General features: G+C 39.4%; 1 protein-coding gene and 1 pseudogene across 1 annotated transcript; both read left to right on the forward strand.

Annotated features, from left to right (window-relative positions):
- Window positions 1-7,373: 7,373 nt before the first annotated feature.
- LOC101151746 (putative tripartite motif-containing protein 64B) lies at window positions 7,374-13,164 on the forward strand. Its single transcript, XM_031006354.3, has 6 exons — window positions 7,374-7,781; window positions 8,313-8,408; window positions 9,106-9,336; window positions 10,094-10,116; window positions 11,474-11,571; window positions 12,671-13,164. Exons 1-6 carry the CDS (start codon window positions 7,374-7,376, stop codon window positions 13,162-13,164), a joined length of 1,350 nt encoding a protein of 449 aa, XP_030862214.2.
- Window positions 13,165-14,729: 1,565 nt separating this feature from the next.
- LOC115932793 (ankyrin repeat domain-containing protein 33B-like) lies at window positions 14,730-20,352 on the forward strand (annotated as a pseudogene).
- Window positions 20,353-20,728: the final 376 nt, after the last annotated feature.

Below are 20,728 nucleotides of genomic sequence, written 5' to 3' on the forward strand. Positions count from 1 at the left end.
AAGAAATCATTATTTTTTATTAAAATATTTTATTTATGTAAAAGACTATAATATAACACGCAAGTATAGAGAAAAATAGTAATGAAATGAAGATTTGTGAACCTACTAGCCATGTTAAGAAAATAACATTTCCAATATCATTGGGTTCCCCATGCACTAATGACAGTTGTGCTTTTTCACTTTCCTGAATTTTGTGTTTATCTTTATTTCCTCTGTTACTCTTTATAATTTTATCACACATGGCTATATTATTTACATGTTTTATGGTTTGGCTTTAGGTAGTTTTGAACTTTTTTAAGTAAAATCATACCATGTGTAGTTTTATGGTACTTGATTTTTTTCCACTGGTCCTTAAGTGTTCAGATAGATAGATAGGTAAGTAGATAGATAGATAGATGGATAGCATTTATTCAAATGAAAGGAAGATTCAGGGTCCGTCAAGACAGAGAAAACATATAATAATGTGAATAGGGAAAGTTAATATAAAGAATGATTAATTATAACAACATTTGAGCAAGGAAATATTGTCTAGTAGAATGTAAGGAGAAGTCTAAATAATACGTGATGAGCACATATAAGGAATTGCCATTGTTTCCAGGGTGAAGTTGGAGTCGCCAACGAAGAGTCCCCTCACCCCTTGGCCTCACTAAATGTTAAGAAGTTGTTGTGCTGTTGCGCTTGAAAAACTTGCTTTAAATCCACACTTCAGAGTTCCCCAGAAACTTGGCTTCTGGGCCACTTGTAAAGCTGTTTACGAAGAAATGTCACGCCAGACAGGCTCCACTGCAAATTTGGCAAAGGGCAGTATCAGGAGAAGCTCGTGGCTGCTGAGTTCTCCTGGCCACCATGAACTTCAGGAAGTGGGTGCTATAGCAGCTGCCTGAACTACACAATCTGGGCATTGGTGTATCCCTGTATGCCCTCCGGGCCAGACACTGGAGGTGTCATTTCCAAAGCAAATTGGAAGCGCTTTTTTGGAATTTCTCTCCAGTGCTTTCTACTCACAAAGACTGACATCTTAACACGTGGCAAAGAAAAAAATATTGAAAGGGTCCAGATCTAGTTATGTAAACAATCAAGAGTGAGTTTGTAGTGGAAAACCCAAAGTTGGATAAATGGTGCATAATAAAATATATTTGTTCATTTTCTGCTGTTGTACATTTGGAATGACTTTTGTATTTTGATTTTGTGAACATGTCTCCTAATGTAAATAGCCAATAGATTCTCTTTTCGGACAGTGTCTTCCGATAGCTGGAATGTCTGGGTTATAGAATTTGTGATCGTCAATTCTACTGGGCAATGCCACAGCGCTTCAAAGTAATTTTATTTATTTATATTTCCACTGACAAGGTAATCATATTATACAAAATGATAGAAGTACAGATGATTGTGGCAAGTTAAAGAAATACAAGGAACTCACCCTTACTAGAAACCAGGGCATTTGTGGGAAGAACAATTCATACATTGAGCACCAAATACATCAAGTACGTTTTGGAAGACATCGAGAGGAGTGTAACTACTTTCTTGGAGTTTACCAAAATCCCATAATAAGGTAAAGCAGGTAGGGATATAGGCACATTTCCATTTCAGAAAGCATTCTGGCCTAGATAGAATAGAAGGATATCAACCCAGGAAGAGAACAGAACTAATATTTTGTGTGTGTGTGTGAGACAGGGTCTCACTCTGTCACCCAGACTAGAGTCAGTGGCACAATCCCTGCTCAATGCAACCTCTGCCTCCTGGGCTCAGGCAATCGTCCAGCCTAAGACTTAGCTGAGATTACAGGCGTGCACCCTCATGCCTGTCTAATTTTTGTATTTTCTGTGGAGATGGAGTTTCACCATGTTGCCTAGCCTGGTGTCGAACTTCTCATCTTGACTGGTCAAGCCACCTAGGCCTCCCAAAGTGCTGGGATTACAGGCATGAGCCACCATGCCAGGCCCCAAAATCTTTTCTCATGACAACTGCTGTCACTTAGACTTTACTATCAGAAAAGATAAGACTACCCGCATCCTTTGGGTTTCAGCTTAGGTGTCATTCCTTTTAGGAAGACTTTTAGGATGACTGTCCCTTCCTTTGTATCAACTACTAGACCATGAGCTCCTTAAGGACTTAGTCTTGGTTTTTTTTTACACTTTTTTTTAAAATTTTACTTTAACTTTTGGGATACATGTGCAGAACGTGCAGGTTTGTTACAATTTTGGCTCCAATCTCTACCAGTAAGGAGAGTCCATAGCAGACACTTGTTCTGTGAGTAATCAGAGTAGCGCACATAAGAGACCCTCTGAGACATTCTGTGCTTTGGAAAGAAGAGCTGCGCTGCACACTAGGATTTCCACAATGCCTTTGTTATGGGGTTTGGCTGAGCATGCTCACAGGCTTTTTGTGATGTCATTGATAGAGAGTTGGACAGTATGGTAGATGTAGGACAGTGTACATATTACTATTCAAAAAAGTGGACCAAAACCTGCACAATACTTGAAAGCTTTGTCAACTTTCAATCAATTCGGCCAGCATGCAAGAAGCATCCCCCCAAAATATTGCATGTGATTTGGTGGCTTAGGAACATACTTTGGCAACATATTTAATGTCACTGAAAGGAAGACAGTTTTCAGAGACAGACTGCCTGGTTTCAAACCCTAGTTCTCCTACAATTAGAGTATGCCTATGGGCAAATTGTTAAAGTTTCCTGTTCTTACGTTTCTTAATCTTTAAATGAGTATAAAATATTATTTATCTTATGGGGTTGCTGTAACAATTAAGTAAGCTAGAACATGTGAAGCACTTAGAACAGTTTTTAGCATAGAATTGGTAATCAATAAATGTCTGATATTTTCACTTGAATGACAGAGTATTTTTTAGTTAGGTAAGGAAATACTACTTTTTCTCTCTTACCTATCCTGCATGATAACACAGTTGTAGTAAAACAGATAACTTTTTCAGCTTCCAGCACTAAAATTTGCAACTATTTTTTATTCTTTTATATACATCTCATAAGTTGCTTATTGTTTATTTCTGTCTAATACAGGGCAATCTACAAAATGTAGAATTGAATTTTTACTGAGAAGTGAGAATACCAGAAAGTCTTTCTTCTCTACACTTAGTAGATAATATGCAACATTTTAAGAAGTGTTTGAATCTGTTTTCAAAGAACAACATTTGTGGAAAAGTCTGCGTATATATATCTATGATTACCTTTTCTTAACTTTATTGGATATATTTTTTGAAGCATAATGCTGATCAAATGACACTTCAGAAAACATACTAATTTGCAATGCCATGGACTGATTAAAAAGACAGCCACTTCATCTTTTTCTAGGATATGCTGGCTTTTATGAATTTTATAATTTTTTAAATGTCTATTAATATGTAAATGGTGACTTTATATAGATTTTTACTTTTTCAACTTCTAGCAAGGTTTGTTAATTTTAAGTTTACAGAAATGATCTAACTCCCCAAACATTAGATAATTTATGAATACAACTATGTGTAAACATTGGTGATTTATTAAATCATGGTAAACGACAACAAAATCTGTTAGTATGGCAACCATCTTAAAAATAACTTTCAGGCACCATTAAAGATAATTATGCACATAATTATTGTGTAAATAGCAGCCAGGTGCCATGGCTCATTCCTGTAATCCCAGCACTTTGGGAGGCCAAGACGGGTGGATCACCTGAGGTCAGGAGTTCGAGACCAGCCTGGCCAACTTGGTGAAACCTTATCTCTACTAAAAATACCAAAATTAGCCGGTCACAGTGGCAGACACCTGTAATCCCAGCTACTCGGGAGGCTGAGGCAGGAGAATCACTTGAACCTGGGAGGCAGAGGTTGCAGTGAGCCGAGATCGTGCCATTGCACTCCAGCCTGGGTGACAGAGGGAGACTGCATGTCAAAAAAAAAGTAATAATAATTATTATTATTGTGTAAATAATTATTATATAATTTTAAAAATATGAATACATAACATTGTTATAGATAGTTATGTACATATATATGTAAAGTTTCAGTTTTAAAATTATTCAAAAGGGTGGATAAATAAAAAACAGATTTTATTTTCACATAAATCCATTATTAGGAAATAGTCATAAAATAGTAAAAATAAGAAAAATAGGCCGATACAGCTAATTATATCAACCATTATATATACAATTATGTGAAACACAATTGAGTTCCTTGTTGTACTTTTTTAAACAAGAGAGTTACACAGCACAGATATGTTGGTAATCTCAGTTAATGTTTTATCTTTGAACATATTCAGACAAATAACGGCTAGGCACTTAAGCAATTATAATTTTAAAGCAGAGTGAGAAACAAAATTTTAAAGTTAGCATGTGGCCCGGTGCAGTGGCTCACGCTTGTAATCCCAGCACTTTGGGAGGCCAAGGTGGGCAGATTACCTGACATCAGGAGTTTGAGACCAGCTTGAGCAACATGGTGAAACCCCATCTCTACTAAAAATACAAAAATTAGTTGGGGGTAGTGGCGGGCGACTGTAATCCCAGCTACTTGGGAGGCTGAGGCAGGAGAATCGCTTGAACTCGAGAGGCAGAGGTTGCAGTGAGCTGAGACCGAGCCATTGCACTCCAGCCTTGGCGACAGAGCGAGATATCGTCTCAAAAAAAAAAAAAAAATAGCATGTGATAATATTTAGTGAAATAATTGTTATACTTAAAATATTTCTTTGAATAGACTGTGTTAGGTCAACTTTCTTGCATCTCATTCCAAACTTGTCTATTGAGCTTTGAGCCCTCAAGTCTGGTTTTCAATACTTTATAAACCTAATCAGCCAATTTACCCCTTTCTACGAAATCTAATCAACCTCAGGAAGTGGGTGTGGTCTTTCCTGGGCCCATACACTTTAAAAGGATGCTTGTCCAGAGATTTCTCTCTCCTTCAGTGAGGACCCACTGGATTTGTGGCTGCTGGGCTTTGAAGAGCCAGGAGTGACTTCTAATCTGGATATCTACAGAGCTTCTACACTGAGACCATTCATAGTAGGCTTGTGAGTATAAAGTGTGCAGTAAACCCGTCATGCTCAATTTTACTCTTAAACATACTTTAAATTTACCTGGCAGCATGCTTGGGTCTTTTCTAAGCAAACAAATAACTGTCTTAGTGATTTTACAGAAAATCAATATAAAGTATCTTCAATTTGTAAGATATGGTTTGTGTTCCATTGCTATTTGATTCTTTTTATGTGACTGTTTTCTGTTTTGTTAGATTTTTCTTAAGTGTGAAAAGATATATTTCCATAGTTTCATGCAATGATAGAACCCATAAAATACCTAAAATGTTCACCAGAATGTGGGCATGTAGTAGTGGTTATAATGTACGCCAAAGCGAACGTTAAAAATGTTGAATTACTTTGAAAATTCCTGTTGCAAAGGTCTTATTTGCTGTGTCTTCAAAATTTGCAGTTTGCAGACTAGATTTGCAAGCTGTTGAAAACAGATTTAATCGGCTGGTCATGATGGCTCATGTTTGCAGCCTAGCAATTTGAGAGGCCAAGGCAGGTAGATCGCTTGAGGTCTAGAGTTAGACACCAGCCTGGCCAACATGGTGAAACCCGGTCTCTACTAAAAATCCAAAAAAATCATCCTGGTGTGGTGGTGGGCACCTGTAATACCAGCTACTCGGGAGGCTGCGGCAGGAGAATTGCTTGAACCTGGGAGGTGGAGCTTGCAGTAAGCTGAGATCGCGCCACTGCACTCCAGCCTGCGTAACAGAGTGAGACTGCATCTCAACAACAGCAACAAAAAAAAAAAAAAAAAAAAGAAAAGAAAAGAAAAGAAAAAGAAAGAAAGAAAATAGATCAATAGATCTGACCAACTGGCAAGGGCTCCCAAGAAGCTGCAACTTCCAAGTCACTAAGGGGAAAGGTGAATTGGTGGCCATGCTTCCATTAACTGCATTTCTGGATTTTCTAGTGTAGAGTGGAAAACCTAATACATATCTTCACTTTTTTTGTTGTTATTTTAGAAGATAATTAGTTGTTGATTAATTCTTGTTAATTATAGTTGAAATATTGGCTATTTCAGAATGTGAAAGTGTTCTCTCTAATCATCAGAATTGAATATGGGAAAAAACTTTCCTAATTAAAAATAATAGATATTATTTACATTTAATGTATTGAAAGGAAGAGTTTTGATATTAAAGTTAAAAGGACAAATTTAATGATTGATAATTTTAGGAGTTGACAGTCCACTCTGATTACTCAATCTTAGATAAAAGCTACTTTATTTATAATTGTCTGAGCAAACTTCATAGGTGAGTTTGGAGGCAGGGAGTATAGAATAATACCATAGATACTAAGTGTTTTTCGTATATTATCATCATGGAATTATTGAGAGAGATAGAATGACAGAGACAGGATGACATTCAGAATGTGCTTCTTCGTTAATTAGCTTACATAAGTGGCTCAGAAATCATCCCAGCTTTTACCCTCCACCCAGGCTTTAAGCTTGTCTAGGTAACTGGGAATGACTGAGAGCACGGCTTGTTTAACAAAAATGCCGTGAGGACTGTTGTCTCATTTTCTCATTTGTATCACGGTTGTTCATATCCATAAGTTTCATACCCGTGGATTCAACTAATCTCAGATAAAAAATATTTACCGGGAGAAAAAAGCAGCTGTACTGAACATGTACTTTTTTTTTTTTTTTGAGACAGAGTCTCACTCCATTACCCATGCTGGAGTGCAGTGGTGCGATCTCGGCTCACTGCAACCTCCACCTCCTGGGTTCAAGTGATTCTCCTGCCTCAGCCTCCCGAATTGCTGGGACTACAGGCACGTGCCACCACGCCCTGCTAATTTTTTGTATTTTTAGTAGAAAGAGGGTTTCACCGTGTTAGCCAGGATGGTCTCGATCTCCTGACCTCGTGATCTGCCCGCCTCGGCCTCCCGAAGTGCTGGGATTACAGGCATGAGTACCGCACCCTGCCAAACATGTACATATTTTTAATCTTCTTGCTGTTCCTAAACAGTATGGCATTACAAGTATTTATACAGCATTTACATTGTATTAGGCATTCAAAGTAATCTAGACATAAAGTATTCAGGAGGATAGGTTTAGGTTACATACAAATTCACACCATTTACTAATAAGAGACTTGAACATCTTAGGATCTTGGTTCTCAGGGAGTCCTTGACCGAATCTTCAATGGCTATTGAGGGAAAACTTTATAAATCCAGCATGTTTGAATTTACTATGTCTCAGTTTGTGCTGGAGCTAACTTATTAGACATACTGCACAGAGCTCAAGTTGACAAGGAAAATTGTCCACCGGCCTTTTTTTCCTTTTCATCGGGGCAAATAAAAATAAGAGAAAGAAATTCTCACTTTTTTTTTTTTTTTAATTTCCAGAAACATGGATTCAGACGACCTGCAAGTCTTCCAGAATGAGCTCATTTGCTGCATTTGCGTGAACTACTTCATAGACCCAGTCACCATTGACTGTGGGCACAGTTTTTGCAGGCCCTGCCTCTGCCTCTGCTCAGAAGAAGGCAGAGCACCAATGCGCTGCCCTTCGTGCAGAAAAATCTCAGAGAAGCCCAACTTCAACACCAATGTGGTACTCAAAAAGCTGGCTTCCCTAGCCAGACAGACCAGACCTCAGAACATCAACAGCTCAGACAATATCTGTGTGCTCCATGAGGAGACTAAGGAGCTCTTCTGTGAGGCTGACAAGAGATTGCTCTGTGGGCCCTGCTCTGAGTCACCAGAGCACATGGCTCACAGCCACAGCCCAATAGGATGGGCTGCTGAGGAATGCAGGGTACGTGATGCCTCTAAGGCAGTTCGAATTATACAGAATCCCAAATAAGAATGATGAGGGCCTGTGATAATGATGGTGATGAGAATGCAGATGGTGGAGGTGGTGATTATTCCATGTCAATCATAACACATAAATGTGTCCTTTCAATGTTGCTGGCTAATTTGGCACTCTAATCACAGCTGTGTTGAGACTTCACTAAAGGAGGTATCCTTAGAAACATTGTTCAAACATATAGAATGGAGCTGTGGAGCTGGTGGCCAGCACCAAGAACACTTTTCAAAGTCAGGTTATGTAAAAGCCAGTTTCTCAGAAAATTGATGATATTATCTGAAGGGTCCCTTAAAACTCTCTATTATGTTTCTATCACTTTTCACATCCAAATTATTAGAATCATATTTGTTTAACTTGGAAAAATCTGACCACTTCACTCTAACTTAATTTATGTTTCTTTCAATTACAGCCTTTTTTTAATTGAAAAGGGGATGAAATCTACTGTCTTCATCATTGCTAAGCTTCTTGCTTCTTTTGCAGGAGAAACTTATAAAGGAAATGGACTATTTATGGAAAATCAATCAAGAGACACGAAACAATCTAAATCAGGAAACTAGCACATTTCATTCGTTAAAGGTAAGAATGAAAATGTTTTCTTTGTTTTCATGCAAATAAACACAATGTTAGCTTATTCTTTTTAGCTAAATTCAAACTACCCGTTAAAAGATAGTGATTTTATCCCAAGAAAATGTAGTGATTTCAATTGATATAATACGAGTTGCAAACAGAGAAGCCCACACAAGCTAGCCAAATGAATTCTAGTATATTGGATAAATGGCATGATGTGTATTCTAGTTCAAATTTGAAGGTTGGTATAAACCTTTTCAGACACTTTAGATGAGACAACATTTCACTAAGATTGGGTGTGAGGAAGACGAAAGAAATAGAATAGTATATAGAGTAAAAATATGGTAAAAGTAAAAAAAACTGCATAATATGGTGTATGGCTAAATGTTTTTTAACATGCAGGCGAAGCAGACATGGAAAAATCCTAAAAGAGAGATTAATAGAGGATACAATTGACTCAGTAACAACTGTGAAGAAGCATCACAGTGACAGAAACCAGGAGTCTTTATGTAGGTTTGATTTGAAGAGGGAGAGAGAATAGGAACATTGAAAAAGATGGACAGAAGAAGATAGCAAATATTCAAGACTCCTTGCAAGAGTGAGGCAGAAAGTTTATAAGTTGCTTGATTACACCCAGCATACAATTATTTGAAGTTTTCTATTGAGAGTGAGAACATGTAATCCTTTTAACCAAACGTCTCTGCAGGACTATGTGTCAGTAAGGAAGAGGATAATCACTATTCAATATCAAAAGATGCCTATATTTCTCGATGAGGAGGAACAACGGCATCTGCAGGCACTGGAAAGAGAAGCAGAAGAGCTTTTCCAACAACTACAAGACAGTCAAGTGAGAATGACCCAACATTTAGAAAGGATGAAAGACACGTACAGAGAGCTGTGGGAGACATGCCACATGCCTGACGTGGAGCTGCTCCAGGTGAGGAGGGAGGGTCCATCCTCAGAGACAGGAAGCCTTTGCTGGACAATGCTGCCAGGACATGCAAATATCACCTGCATATGTCACTGCTCTAAGCTAAGTGACACATGCTGTCTGACTTCCACCATTACATTTCTCCATTCATGTATTACTGCATACTTTGTTAATCTTTGGGAAATTTTTGCCATTTTAGCAGATAACATATAACAAAGTTCTCTTCAGTATAATTTGGAGTACTATCCACACAGAGAGATCATCTAAAATCGTTAGAACTCTAGGCCAGGGGAAGGTTAATAATACTCCATTTATATGCCCTAGTTCCTTCTCTCTCTGATGTCCCACACAGCAGTGATTTGCTGAAGACATTGAGGGGTTTCCCCTTGCCTGGGCAAGGTTTGTCAAAGCTGCTCATCAATGTCCATGTACTCTGTTTCTCATATGGTTCTCTGTTTTGTTTTAATCATTGTCATGTGTGGTCAGACCTTTCCTTGGAAGTAAGATTAGGAAATTAATGACACTGGAAACCTCGATATCTTTGCTTTACTCCACTGTCTCTTGCTGAGCTCCTTTCTTCTTAATGCCCACTGATGAAGCTTTTTATTGTTTAGTTGAGGTTCTGTTATTAATGTAGTCTTGAATGATTCCTTAGCAGGAAATAAAAAGATATACATTATTAAAACAGAAAGAAACAAGAGCATGAGAAAAGATGCAGAAGGAAAAATCTCTCATAATTAACATTATCTTTTTTTTTTTGCAGGATGTGAGAAATGTATCAGCAAGGTGAGTTTACACTAAAAAAATGCTATTTCTGAAAAGTTTGTTCTCTTGTGAATGAAGGGGATGCATACATTTTGAGTACTAACATCGTTATCGGTGGCTATTTCCAATTTTGTTTCAAAAGAGGGCCTGAGGTCTTCTTCTCTTTGGTCTGGAAGGTTTTCATCTTAAAATTTGTATGAATTAAAATATACATAAAAACAATTTGCCATTCGGAAGTTTGTTCTTCCCAATCCATCCATCCTGACCAACCATACCCCACAGATCTTTTTTTGTTTGTTTTTATTTTTGTGGGTTTTTTTGTTTTTTTGTTTGTTTGTTTGTTTATTTATTTATTTATTTATTATACTTTAAGCTTTAGGGTACATGTGCACATTGTGCAGGTTAGTTACATATGTATACATGTGCCATGCTGGTGCGCTGCACCCACTAACTCGTCATCTAGCATTAGGTATATCTCCCAATGGTATCCCTCCCCCCTCCTCCCACCCCACCACAGTCCCCAGAGTGTGATATTCCCCTTCCTGTGTCCATGTGATCTCATTGTTCAATTCCCACCTATGAGTGAGAATATGCAGTGTTTGGTTTTTTGTTCTTGCGATAGTTTACTGAGAATGATGGTTTCCAATTTCATCCATGTCCCTACAAAGAAATGCAAATCAATACCCCACAGATCTTAATACAAAATTACTCTGAGGAATCATAGAGGCATCTTCTACTCTAGAGGGGTGGGAGGTTAAAAAAAAAAGAGAGAGAGGGAGGAGAGAGATTCCCTAAGGATGGGCTGAGGAGGGATGTTTTGTTCCTAAAAGCATCAATGACCCGGGCCTGCTCCATCACCACACACCCAGTTCTAGGAAAGACCTCAGGAAAATGGTTGCCTCGGGCCCCTCAGCAGCAGGGTTCTCAGGCTGGAATTAGACTCCTTTGTTTTGCACAAAAGATTAAAGCCTTTTGTCCCAGTGAACATTCTCTGTTAGACACTGACTAGCACTAGTGATAACTGCAGGCTGAGGTCCCAAAGGTTTTTGTCTGAGTTTTCTGCTCTCTGAAATATTTCCAGGATTTCTGCATACCCTCAAGGGGTGTGATGGGCAGAGGGAGGCAATGACTTTTAATGACTTTAGAAGTTGTATAATGTCTGAGAATAATGTATCTGGGGAAATTGGGTTTTTAAGGAAGTAAAGTTTAGAAAAAGTAACATCCTTATTGCCCCTAGAGTGTGGAATAAAATGTACACCCAGTTAACCAAAACTGGCAGAATTCTGAGGAAACATCTTATATGAAAATGTGATATCTTTGTATGACCGTGTGATTAGCTCTGGGCCTGGAAATATAACTGAGGCCATTTTTTTTGCAGAACTGATCTGGCACAGATGCAAAAGCCCCAGCCAGTGAACCCGGAGCTCACTTCATGGTGCATAACTGGAGTCCTAGACGTGCTCAACAACTTCAGAGGTAAGAGCCAGCTGCTTGGCAGTCCAGCCTCAAATTATTTCCTTATTGGGTCCCTTGGTTGAGGCTTTTCCCATTTAAGTTGTATTAGTTTTGACATGTAGGTAATACATAGTTTTCCAAAACATGTGCATCTTCTCTACCTTCATAGTAATATTACAATGATCAAAACTCAATTTCCTGACTTACAGTTTGATGAAAATGTAAAGCAAGATACATACTTTATCTGCAGAATAAGAGGACAAAATATTCAGATCATGTAGTTATGAAGACACTAGTTCTCATGGCGGCATCAGTATTTCATGTTTATTCAATTTAATTCAATTTTGAAGGCTTAGATTTGGCATAATGGTTTTTAATTATTTCTATTCTATGTGCATTTACATGCATTCTACAAGTAACCTTTATTATTTACAAAATCAGAACATTTTGATCAACAAAAGAAAATGGCTAAAATATCCATAATCAGGACAATTCTAATGCCATCAGATACATCTCGTAACAAGTGAAAGGTGAGGGATCTGTGAACATGGCTTAACCATGTTAGGCCCATTCTAGAGAGCAGGTCTAGGTAGCAGAGGGCAGGAACCCAGACTAGATTGAATCAGGAGCTAAACAGATAATGTAAAGCCAGAGTATTCTTTTCAGAAACTTATAAATTTTACATGTGTTAATTTCTACCAAATTTTTGATGTTTGAGACTGTAACAGGCATAACTTACATTCCAATAAATAATCACATCACAGCAAATTGATGTCTACCTGTTGATGATCTTAAAGACAAATAATACAAGAAGAGTTTTCTATTGAAGAAAAAAAAATTTTAGATATGTTCTGAAACAAACTATGCAGATGTAGACATTAAATCATTATTTCCCCACTGATACGGTCACATTTTTTCTCTATTACTTAAGGAATAATACATAATTGTATGTGCTGTAGAGGTGTAATAACATTTCATCTTCATGGATGCATGGGGCTGAACCCTCTTGGCTTCCTTTTTTCTGTATTTTCTTGCAAGAAGAGCAAATGAAGTGAATAATTGGGCCTCAGAGCCTCTGTCCCTCATAACACTCACTAATATAATATTTTTTCCTTGTCAGTGGATAATGCTCTGAGCACAGAAATGATTCCTTGTTATATAAGCCTTTCTGAGGATGTGAGATATGTGATATTTGGAGATGACCATCTCAGTGCTCCCACGGATCCCCAGGGAGTGGACAGCTTTGCTGTGTGGGGAGCGCAAGCATTCACCTCTGGCAAGCATTACTGGGAGGTGGATGTGACCCTCTCCTCCAACTGGATTCTGGGAGTCTGTCGAGATTCCAGGACTGCAGATGCCAATTTCGTTATTGATTCTGATGAAAGATTTTTTTTAATTTCCTCAAAAACGAGCAATCACTATAGTCTCTCCACCAACTCTCCACCTTTAATTCAGTATGTGCAAAGGCCTCTGGGTCGGGTTGGGGTGTTTCTGGATTATGATAATGGATCTGTGAGTTTTTTTGATGTTTCTAAAGGTTCTCTTATCTATGGTTTTCCTCCTTCCTCCTTCTCGTCCCCTCTGAGGCCTTTCTTTTGCTTTGGTTGTACATGAAAAGTTGGTTTCATGATGATTTATTGTGACCTCCCACATATAACGCAAATGCTGTCCTAAGACACTATGTGTGAGAGCCTGTGAGCTCATTGTAACTTCATGGAATGTAATTACTATATGGTTATAAATGGGATAACCACCTTGAATGTGTACTTTTGTTAATTAAATTATTTTAATTAATAAGTTGTTGTGGAATCTTTACTAGAACTTCAATAATGGTTTTTTTTGTACTAGTTTTGTTGAGATTCATTCATTTACTGTGAAAGTCATGTTCTAATGTATTTAATTCAGAGATTGTTAGTATATCACACTTGAGCAGCCATCAGAGCTCTCTACTGCCTGTGCGCTTTTATCACTTCCAGAAGAATCCCAATACACATTAACATTAATTCTCCTTTCACCCTCCCCCATTCCTTGACAGCACTTAATCTACTTTTTATGTTTTTGCATTCAGTTAAATAAAATCATACAATGTAAGTTCTTTTTTTAATCTGATTTCTTTTTCAGAGAGTATGTTTTCAGTTTGTACACACTGTAAATCATTTGTCTTAGTTGTATATTTGAACCGGGCTGGGGTAGAATAATGAAGTGGTGGATATCTTATCTTACAAAGAATAAAAAGAGTGCTTATTTTCTTTTTAAGTCTGAGCAAGTTAAGTTGACCTCACAGACTTTATTATTTCTCAACATTCTAGTTATTAATCACATTTCAGTTCATACAACAGTTTTTCAGTGCTGGGTTGCTCTGCTATTACATCTTCTCTGAATATATTATATCAGGTTATAATACTGAGAAAACTCTTATACTTATTACTACCAGATTGAAAATTCCAAGGGGGCAATGGCAGTATTTGTCTTCTTTGCTAATATATTACAATTATTCAATGCAATTTTTATAATGGATTACACAGTAAATAAGATGAGTAAATGGACAAGTAGAGGAGTTAATATGTATAAATACTATTCTAACATTAAGAAACTTTTCCAAAATATAAGTAACAAAATAGGACAGAACATACTAATGAATATCTATCAAAAGATAAGAAATAAATTGATTTTCAGATTCATATCAAAGATAACACTATTATGTTAGGGTTTAAAATAATTGTAGCATAATTTTTACAGGGTTGATTTCAATTGTCTTAGGTTTTTTCATATAAACTATCGAAAGAGGAAGGTTCCTATATAAGATGATGGGGAACAGGAACAGGACTTAGAATAATGGAGGCTGTCCTTATTTAAACTGACATATAAATTTAATTACTTGCTAAGCATAAAGTGGTATAAACCTTCTTATGCAGTAGAAAGAACAAACTTTGGTTACATTTTAAATAAGAATCCAGATGATAGAGAATGGAAAATTCTATAATAGAATGTAATAGCTACATCTCCTAGGGCACCGGCTTATGTGCTCTAACAAAGACCACGAATTTGAAATGATTCAGAAGGTGCATTTCTCTCACATGTCTGTACCAATATAGGAGTTGGTCAAGAAGAAGACTGACATCTTCAACAAGTGAATTTTACCTCTGTGTGCAGGAAACTGCCATTTATTGCCATGTCCCATGCAGCAGGAAAGCCGGAAGAAAAGTAGGAGGGACAAGAGTATTTGGCTTTAAGGAAAGCACCTGGTGTTCCTCACAATGCTTTTATTCCCGTCCTATAGCTACAAAATTAGGCAGATGGGACACCAAGTTGTAATGTATCTGGGAATGCTGTTTACACTCTAAACCATATTTATTCTTATCATTTGATTCAGAAAACAAATTAAATGACTGGCACAACTGAAAATAACCCAAGAGATTTGTTCAATGAAACAAAGCTGAACCTCAACCAAATAGATAAGCTGCTGCCTAAGGTTAGCACCAGTTCTTAGTTATTCAAGAGTGAGTAAACCCTGCTTTTTACCACTGTCGAGGTGTCCAGTGTTGTCCTTTTTAGAGCCTGGCTAGCTGAGGGTTATGTGGCAAGAAACATCTTATTTGTATTTTAGTCCCTTAAATGAATGATTTGGATAGGAATGATTCTCCAAATTTTGAAAATACTTATCAGAAATATTCTCTTATTCCTTCACTCTATACCATGTAGACTATAATAAACTGTCTCTCTTCTGCCTCCACATATTTCATGCAGAACATTAGGGGTTAGCAGACAGAAAGCTTATCACCAGCTTCTTTTGGACTCGCTGCTTTTTTCCAAGTGATCTGAGATGACAAAATTACTCACCTTAGGGCTCCAACCCAGCACTCCTTTTTGATTTTCTCCTATGTTTTGTGAGCTTTTCTGTTGATGCTAAAACTCTATGCAACAGTCAAAGCCTCATAATTTATTACATTATTTGTTGCTAGATTTCAAGGAAAAATTATTCCTAACATTCTTCTAATTTAGCTCAGATTCACTTTGGCAGAAAGACAGAATTAGCTACTTTACGATCACTTAGTATTTGACTCTGATTTTGGAAGATGAAACAGTTTTTGTGTCTATTTACCATATTTTCTTAGCCATTTAACCAAGATAATCTTATTGTATTGATTCTCCTAGAGATACTTACTTTATTTATTCTCTTCACCTGTCAGAATTTATGTTAGAATATCACCAAGAATTACTTACAATTGAAATAAATCAGAGAGACCACTAAGAACATCGTCAATCATTAATACATAAATCTTGAACTTCCTGAGATTTTTATCCCTAAAGGAAGTTATTTATCAATAGCCTGGTTACAGTTTTTTTTAATACAAGAATGTTCACTCTTCTATAATAGAAAAAGTAAAAATTGATAAAGAGGATAACTTGGAAAAAAATTAATCTAACAAAACGGAGACACATTCTTGACTAGCACTTTATTTCTCTACTAAATTTAGGAGACATGTAAATGGGAGGTTTCCTAAGTGAAATAAGACAGACACACAGAGAAAAATACTTCACGGTCCCACTCATATTTGAAATCTATTTTTATAAGTTTAATACATTAAAAAAGGTGGTTACATTGGTGGGAAGAAAATAGGTAAATGAAGGGCAAAAGTTGTAAAGGTGCAGTAATGTAGAATAAATGAATCTGATGTACAACCTGTAGGTATAATAGATAATCTTGTATTGTTTTTGGGAAATATTCTGAGGGACTAGATTTTTGATGTTCTTATCATCAAAAAGAAGCAGAGCTAAGTGATATGATCGATTTGTTAATTTTCTTCATTATAGTAATCATTTCCTTATGCACATGTATCTCAAAACAACATATTGTGCACCTTGAAAATATAAAATAAAACAAATTGAAAAATAAAGGTAATTTTGTTCCTGCATGTAAGCTGAAAATAAGTGAAGACTGGGTCAGTAATTACATTGCTTTGCTGAATTAAGAGAATTCTAATAAAATATTTTTAATTGGGAAGCTATCTGTATTAAATAAAATTGATCTAAAGCTGGTTACAGTGGCCATACTTACAATCCCAGTGCTTTGGCAAGCCAAGGCAGAAAAATCACTGGAGGCCAGGAGTTTGAGATCAGCCTGGGCAATATAGTAAGACCTTATCTCTACCAAAAAATAAACAGAAAATTAGCCTTGAGCGGTGGTGTGCACCTGTTGTCCCAGCTTCTCAGGGGCTGAGTTGGGAGGATTGCTTGAGTCCAGGACTATAAAAAACTGCAGTGAGTTCTGATTGTGCCATTGCACTCCAGCCTGGGTGACAGAGTGAGAACTTGTCTCAAAAACAGCAACTAATTATTTTTTGTAGCCATTTTACCTGAAAGGTATAATTCTTTCTTCTACAATTAATGAATCTGCATATGTCTAGGCCAGTTATATCAGGTAGAGCTTGTCCTCTAGTGCTTACATCTATAAAACAAGTAAGACAATTATAAGGAGGCTCTAAGCAAAACAATTTTTCTCATTCTGGACTTTGAGGTCTTAATTCTTTAGACTAATTTTCTGTCTCAATAGTGGATATCACCCTGAAACTTAATTTGTCCAAACACCTCACATAACCTGAGATTTTACAAAACATACAGTTCATAGGATCAGTACGTTCTTATGCCTTAAAAGTCTCCAGGCATTCAAGGATACCACTATGTGGAAACTCAGGCCTTCTACTGCATTATTGAAGGAGCACATTTGAGACTCACAGCTCTGGTTCCAGGAGTCTGTTAACAGGTCTGGACAATGAGTAATGTCAGTCCAGATAATTCTGAGGAAGGCTTTCTGCCTTGTTATGAGGAAGATAATCAATGGAGACTCTAGACAAGTTCCCAGTCATCATTCCAGCATGTAGTTGCTGTTTTTGTAATCCCAGCATTTTGGGAGGCCTAGGCAGGTGGCTCACTTGAGGTCAAGAGTTCAAGACTGGCCTGTTCAACACGGTAAAACTTTGTCTGTACTTAAAATACAAAATTAGCAGGGGGCGGGGTGTGGGGAATATGCATTAGAAGGGAAGGAGAACATACTTAACATGCCATTGGAAGATGAAATTCCTAATACTTGAGAATATTTTTGAGAACTATGTTTAATTCTCACTATAGAAAGATGTACCCTTTGAATGACATTAAAAATTCGCTAGAAGAGTGAAGAATAATAGTTAAAATGTCACATAAGTAACAAGAGTCTCAAAACATAAAGTGTTCTAAAAGTTTAAAGTACGTATTTGAGATAGAGGAGAGAATAAATAATAGTTAATTACTTAGACTTTATTATGTGAAAAGACTTTCCTAAAATTCTTCCCTAATAATTGAAGATATAAATTACAATAATTAAAATATACAAAAAATAAAAGTATTAAAATAGTGAAAAATTTTAAAAAGGGTAAACTTGAAAATTATTTAATTTTTAATCTCAAAAATCTGAAAGTGATTTTATCAATGTCCTAAAAAATTGAAATAAAAACAAACTTAATAATGTAAAAGAAGGGAGGTTTCCACCGGGCTGGGGGCGGGAGCTAGGGCTTCCCTGGGGACTCAGAAGCAAGAAGCAGGGACCTTGGCGCGCACCAGGCTTTCCGGGACAGAGCCTCGGCCTCCCGCCCACGCCTCCGGCCGCCGGCGTGGTGCTGCTGGCTGGGACCCAGCCGCAGGGTGGCGGGGCGCGCTGCATGACCCCGCCACCGCCGTCCCCACTCCTAGGCACACAGGTCGAGGAGGACCGCGCTGACTACAAAGAGTTCCAGGACTTCTCCAGTCTGCCCGACACCCGCAGCATCGCCTGGGACGACTCTTTCTACCCTTTCCAGGAGGAGGAGGAGCACGGCGTCGAGGGCGTGGAGAGCGTCCTGGAGGAGGTTCGTCCTGGAGGAGGGCGTCCTGGAGGAGGGCGTCCTGGAGGAGGGCGTCCTGGAGGAGGGCGTCGAGGGCGTGGAGAGCCTCCTGGAGGAGGGCGTCCTGGAGGAGGGTGTCCTGGAGGCGTGGGGCTGCTGCAGAGGTTGGTGCGGCGGGGGGTGAGCGTTGAGAAGGCGCAGGGGACTGACCACAATGGCTAGACCGGCCTTAATGTCGCCTGCTACCACGGCTTTGTGGCTATACCGTGGTGGCCTTAGCTGAGTGCCCCCACATTGAAGTCAACTGGCAGGACAGGGAGGGGAACGCAACCCTAATCATAGCTGCACAGGCAGGAGCTGCCCCTGGCCCCATGGGCACAGTTGCCTTAGACACTGGCTCTCAGCCTTGCGCTTCCTGCGTCAGCATCACCTGGGCCGGTTCATTTGAGCTTTAACACAGATCTGGTGGAAACACAGGCTGCCAAGCCCTGCCCTGGAGTCTTTCTTTGAATAGGCCTGGGGTGGGGCCCAAGAATGAGCAGAAGAACAGGTTTCCTGGTGAGGCTGATGCCGCTGGCCCAGGGATCCCACGTTGAGGAAGGAGGGCTTTGAGGTTTTCATGCCTGATGATGGCCAGGAACCCTTCTCAGTAGGCATTGAAGACCAGCAGAGTCCCAGACCCCAGGAGAGATGTCGTCAGATGGACACAGAGGCATCACGGAATTAAAGTGAAAATGAAGAAAGGAGCTGAGCATCTGTTTCATGACTTTCCTGCGCTGTTTTACTAAAGAGGCTGTTCTGGCCCAGTCAGGGCACGCTATCATCACCAACTACTTGCTGAACTATGTCCTGGGTCTTGGCCTTGAAGGATGGACGCGTTCGGGTTGAAAGCCGCCATGCAGGGTCGAACCGATCGCATCCGAGCCCTGAGCTAGCAGGGGCGGGTGTCCACGCGAGGGCCCCCGCCGTTGGATGTCGCCAGAGGAGTGGCCACTTACACGTCCGTCTCACGCAGAGGCTCCTGGAGCGCCCCTGCCAGGAGCGGCTGGGGAAAAAGTACCAGCTTGAGCTGCCTCCGCTCCACGAGAGGGTGCGGAAGCCCGAGGGCTCCAAGGACTGCCTGCAGAGGCTCAGGGACTGCGAGCTGTCCACGCTGACGCCGCGCTCCGTGCGTGGCCCGGAGGACCGGGGCGCCCTGGACCACATGGTCAGGATGACCACCAGCCTCTAACAGCCCCGCCGTGGCCCTCGCGTGCCAGACCGTGTGCCCCCAGAGCTCCCTGTGCGTGGGGAAGAGGCGGCTGGCGGTGCAGAAAATCCTGGCGGCTCAGGAAATTCTGGCGGCGCGGCTGGGGGTGGGGAGGCAGGCGCAGGAGGCGGGCGAAGGGGAGAGCGCAGAGCAGCACAAGCTGCCCTGCCCAGAGGCCGCGGGCTCCCGGGAGGGCTCCCTAAGAGCCGGCCTCCCACCTGCCCCGCTGCCAGGGTCCTGGGGCTCTGGCGACCCCGCCCCGCGGAAGGCCAGCCTCCTGCCCCTGAAGCGCCTGCAGTGGAGCAGCTTGCCGCCCGGCGTGGTGGTGCCCCGGGTCCGCCTCAGCAAGGCGCCCGCCCCCACCTTCCAGCCCCAGTGGCCGGCTGTTCAAATATTTTCCCAATTTTATATTGGGTTCATTTTCTTTTATTACATTCATTAATCACATGTATTGTATTTTATTGCATATATGTTGGGATAAATATTTTTCTCCACTCTTGGTTTGCATTTTAATTCTTGGATGGTGTATTTTGAAACACAGAAGTCATCATTTTTGATACAAACTAACTAAATTTTTCTTCTTAATTGTTACTTTTTTGTCCTGGTTAGGAAATCTTTCTGTGTGAGAATATTTTATTGTGTTCCCTTCACCTTCAGAACATGAATCCATGTGGAAATGCACTGTGTATGGTTTGAGGTAGGGGTCAGTATTCAGTTATGTCTATTTGAATATTTAATTGATCCAGCATTGTCCTGATCCCCTTGTAAATTTCACTGTAGAACAGCACTCTAATAATGCATGAGCATTTTGTATATAAGATGAGATTTACAAAGATAAGCACAGCATAGGAGGTCAAATAAGATTACCTCAAAGTATAGGTTCATAAATAAAACACATGGATAAGTATAATATTGTTAGATGAAGAGAAAGAAAATATTTCCAGGTTACCGTTGAGTCCTTTTACTCCAAGTTTTTTCATGAAGCCCAAGATCTCTACTTTCTTCCACTGATTTTAACTTCATTTAGACAACTCTGTCATCTATTATTTCACTTTGTGACATTCAGAAGTAA

The sequence above is a fragment of the Gorilla gorilla genome, chromosome 9, assembly GCF_029281585.2.
Source record: "Gorilla gorilla gorilla isolate KB3781 chromosome 9, NHGRI_mGorGor1-v2.1_pri, whole genome shotgun sequence".
NCBI classification, from domain to species: Eukaryota; Metazoa; Chordata; class Mammalia; order Primates; family Hominidae; genus Gorilla; species Gorilla gorilla.

Excerpts from the sequence above, each read along its gene's own strand:
- LOC101151746 (XM_031006354.3), top strand. The coding sequence starts at position 7,374 with ATGGATTCAGACGACCTGCAAGTCTTCCAGAATGAGCTCATTTGCTGC. Across the intron at positions 7,782-8,312 it reads GGGCTGCTGAGGAATGCAGG|GAGAAACTTATAAAGGAAAT; the intron begins GTACGTGATGCC and ends CTTCTTTTGCAG. Across the intron at positions 10,117-11,473 it reads GTGAGAAATGTATCAGCAAG|AACTGATCTGGCACAGATGC; the intron begins GTGAGTTTACAC and ends TTTTTTTTGCAG.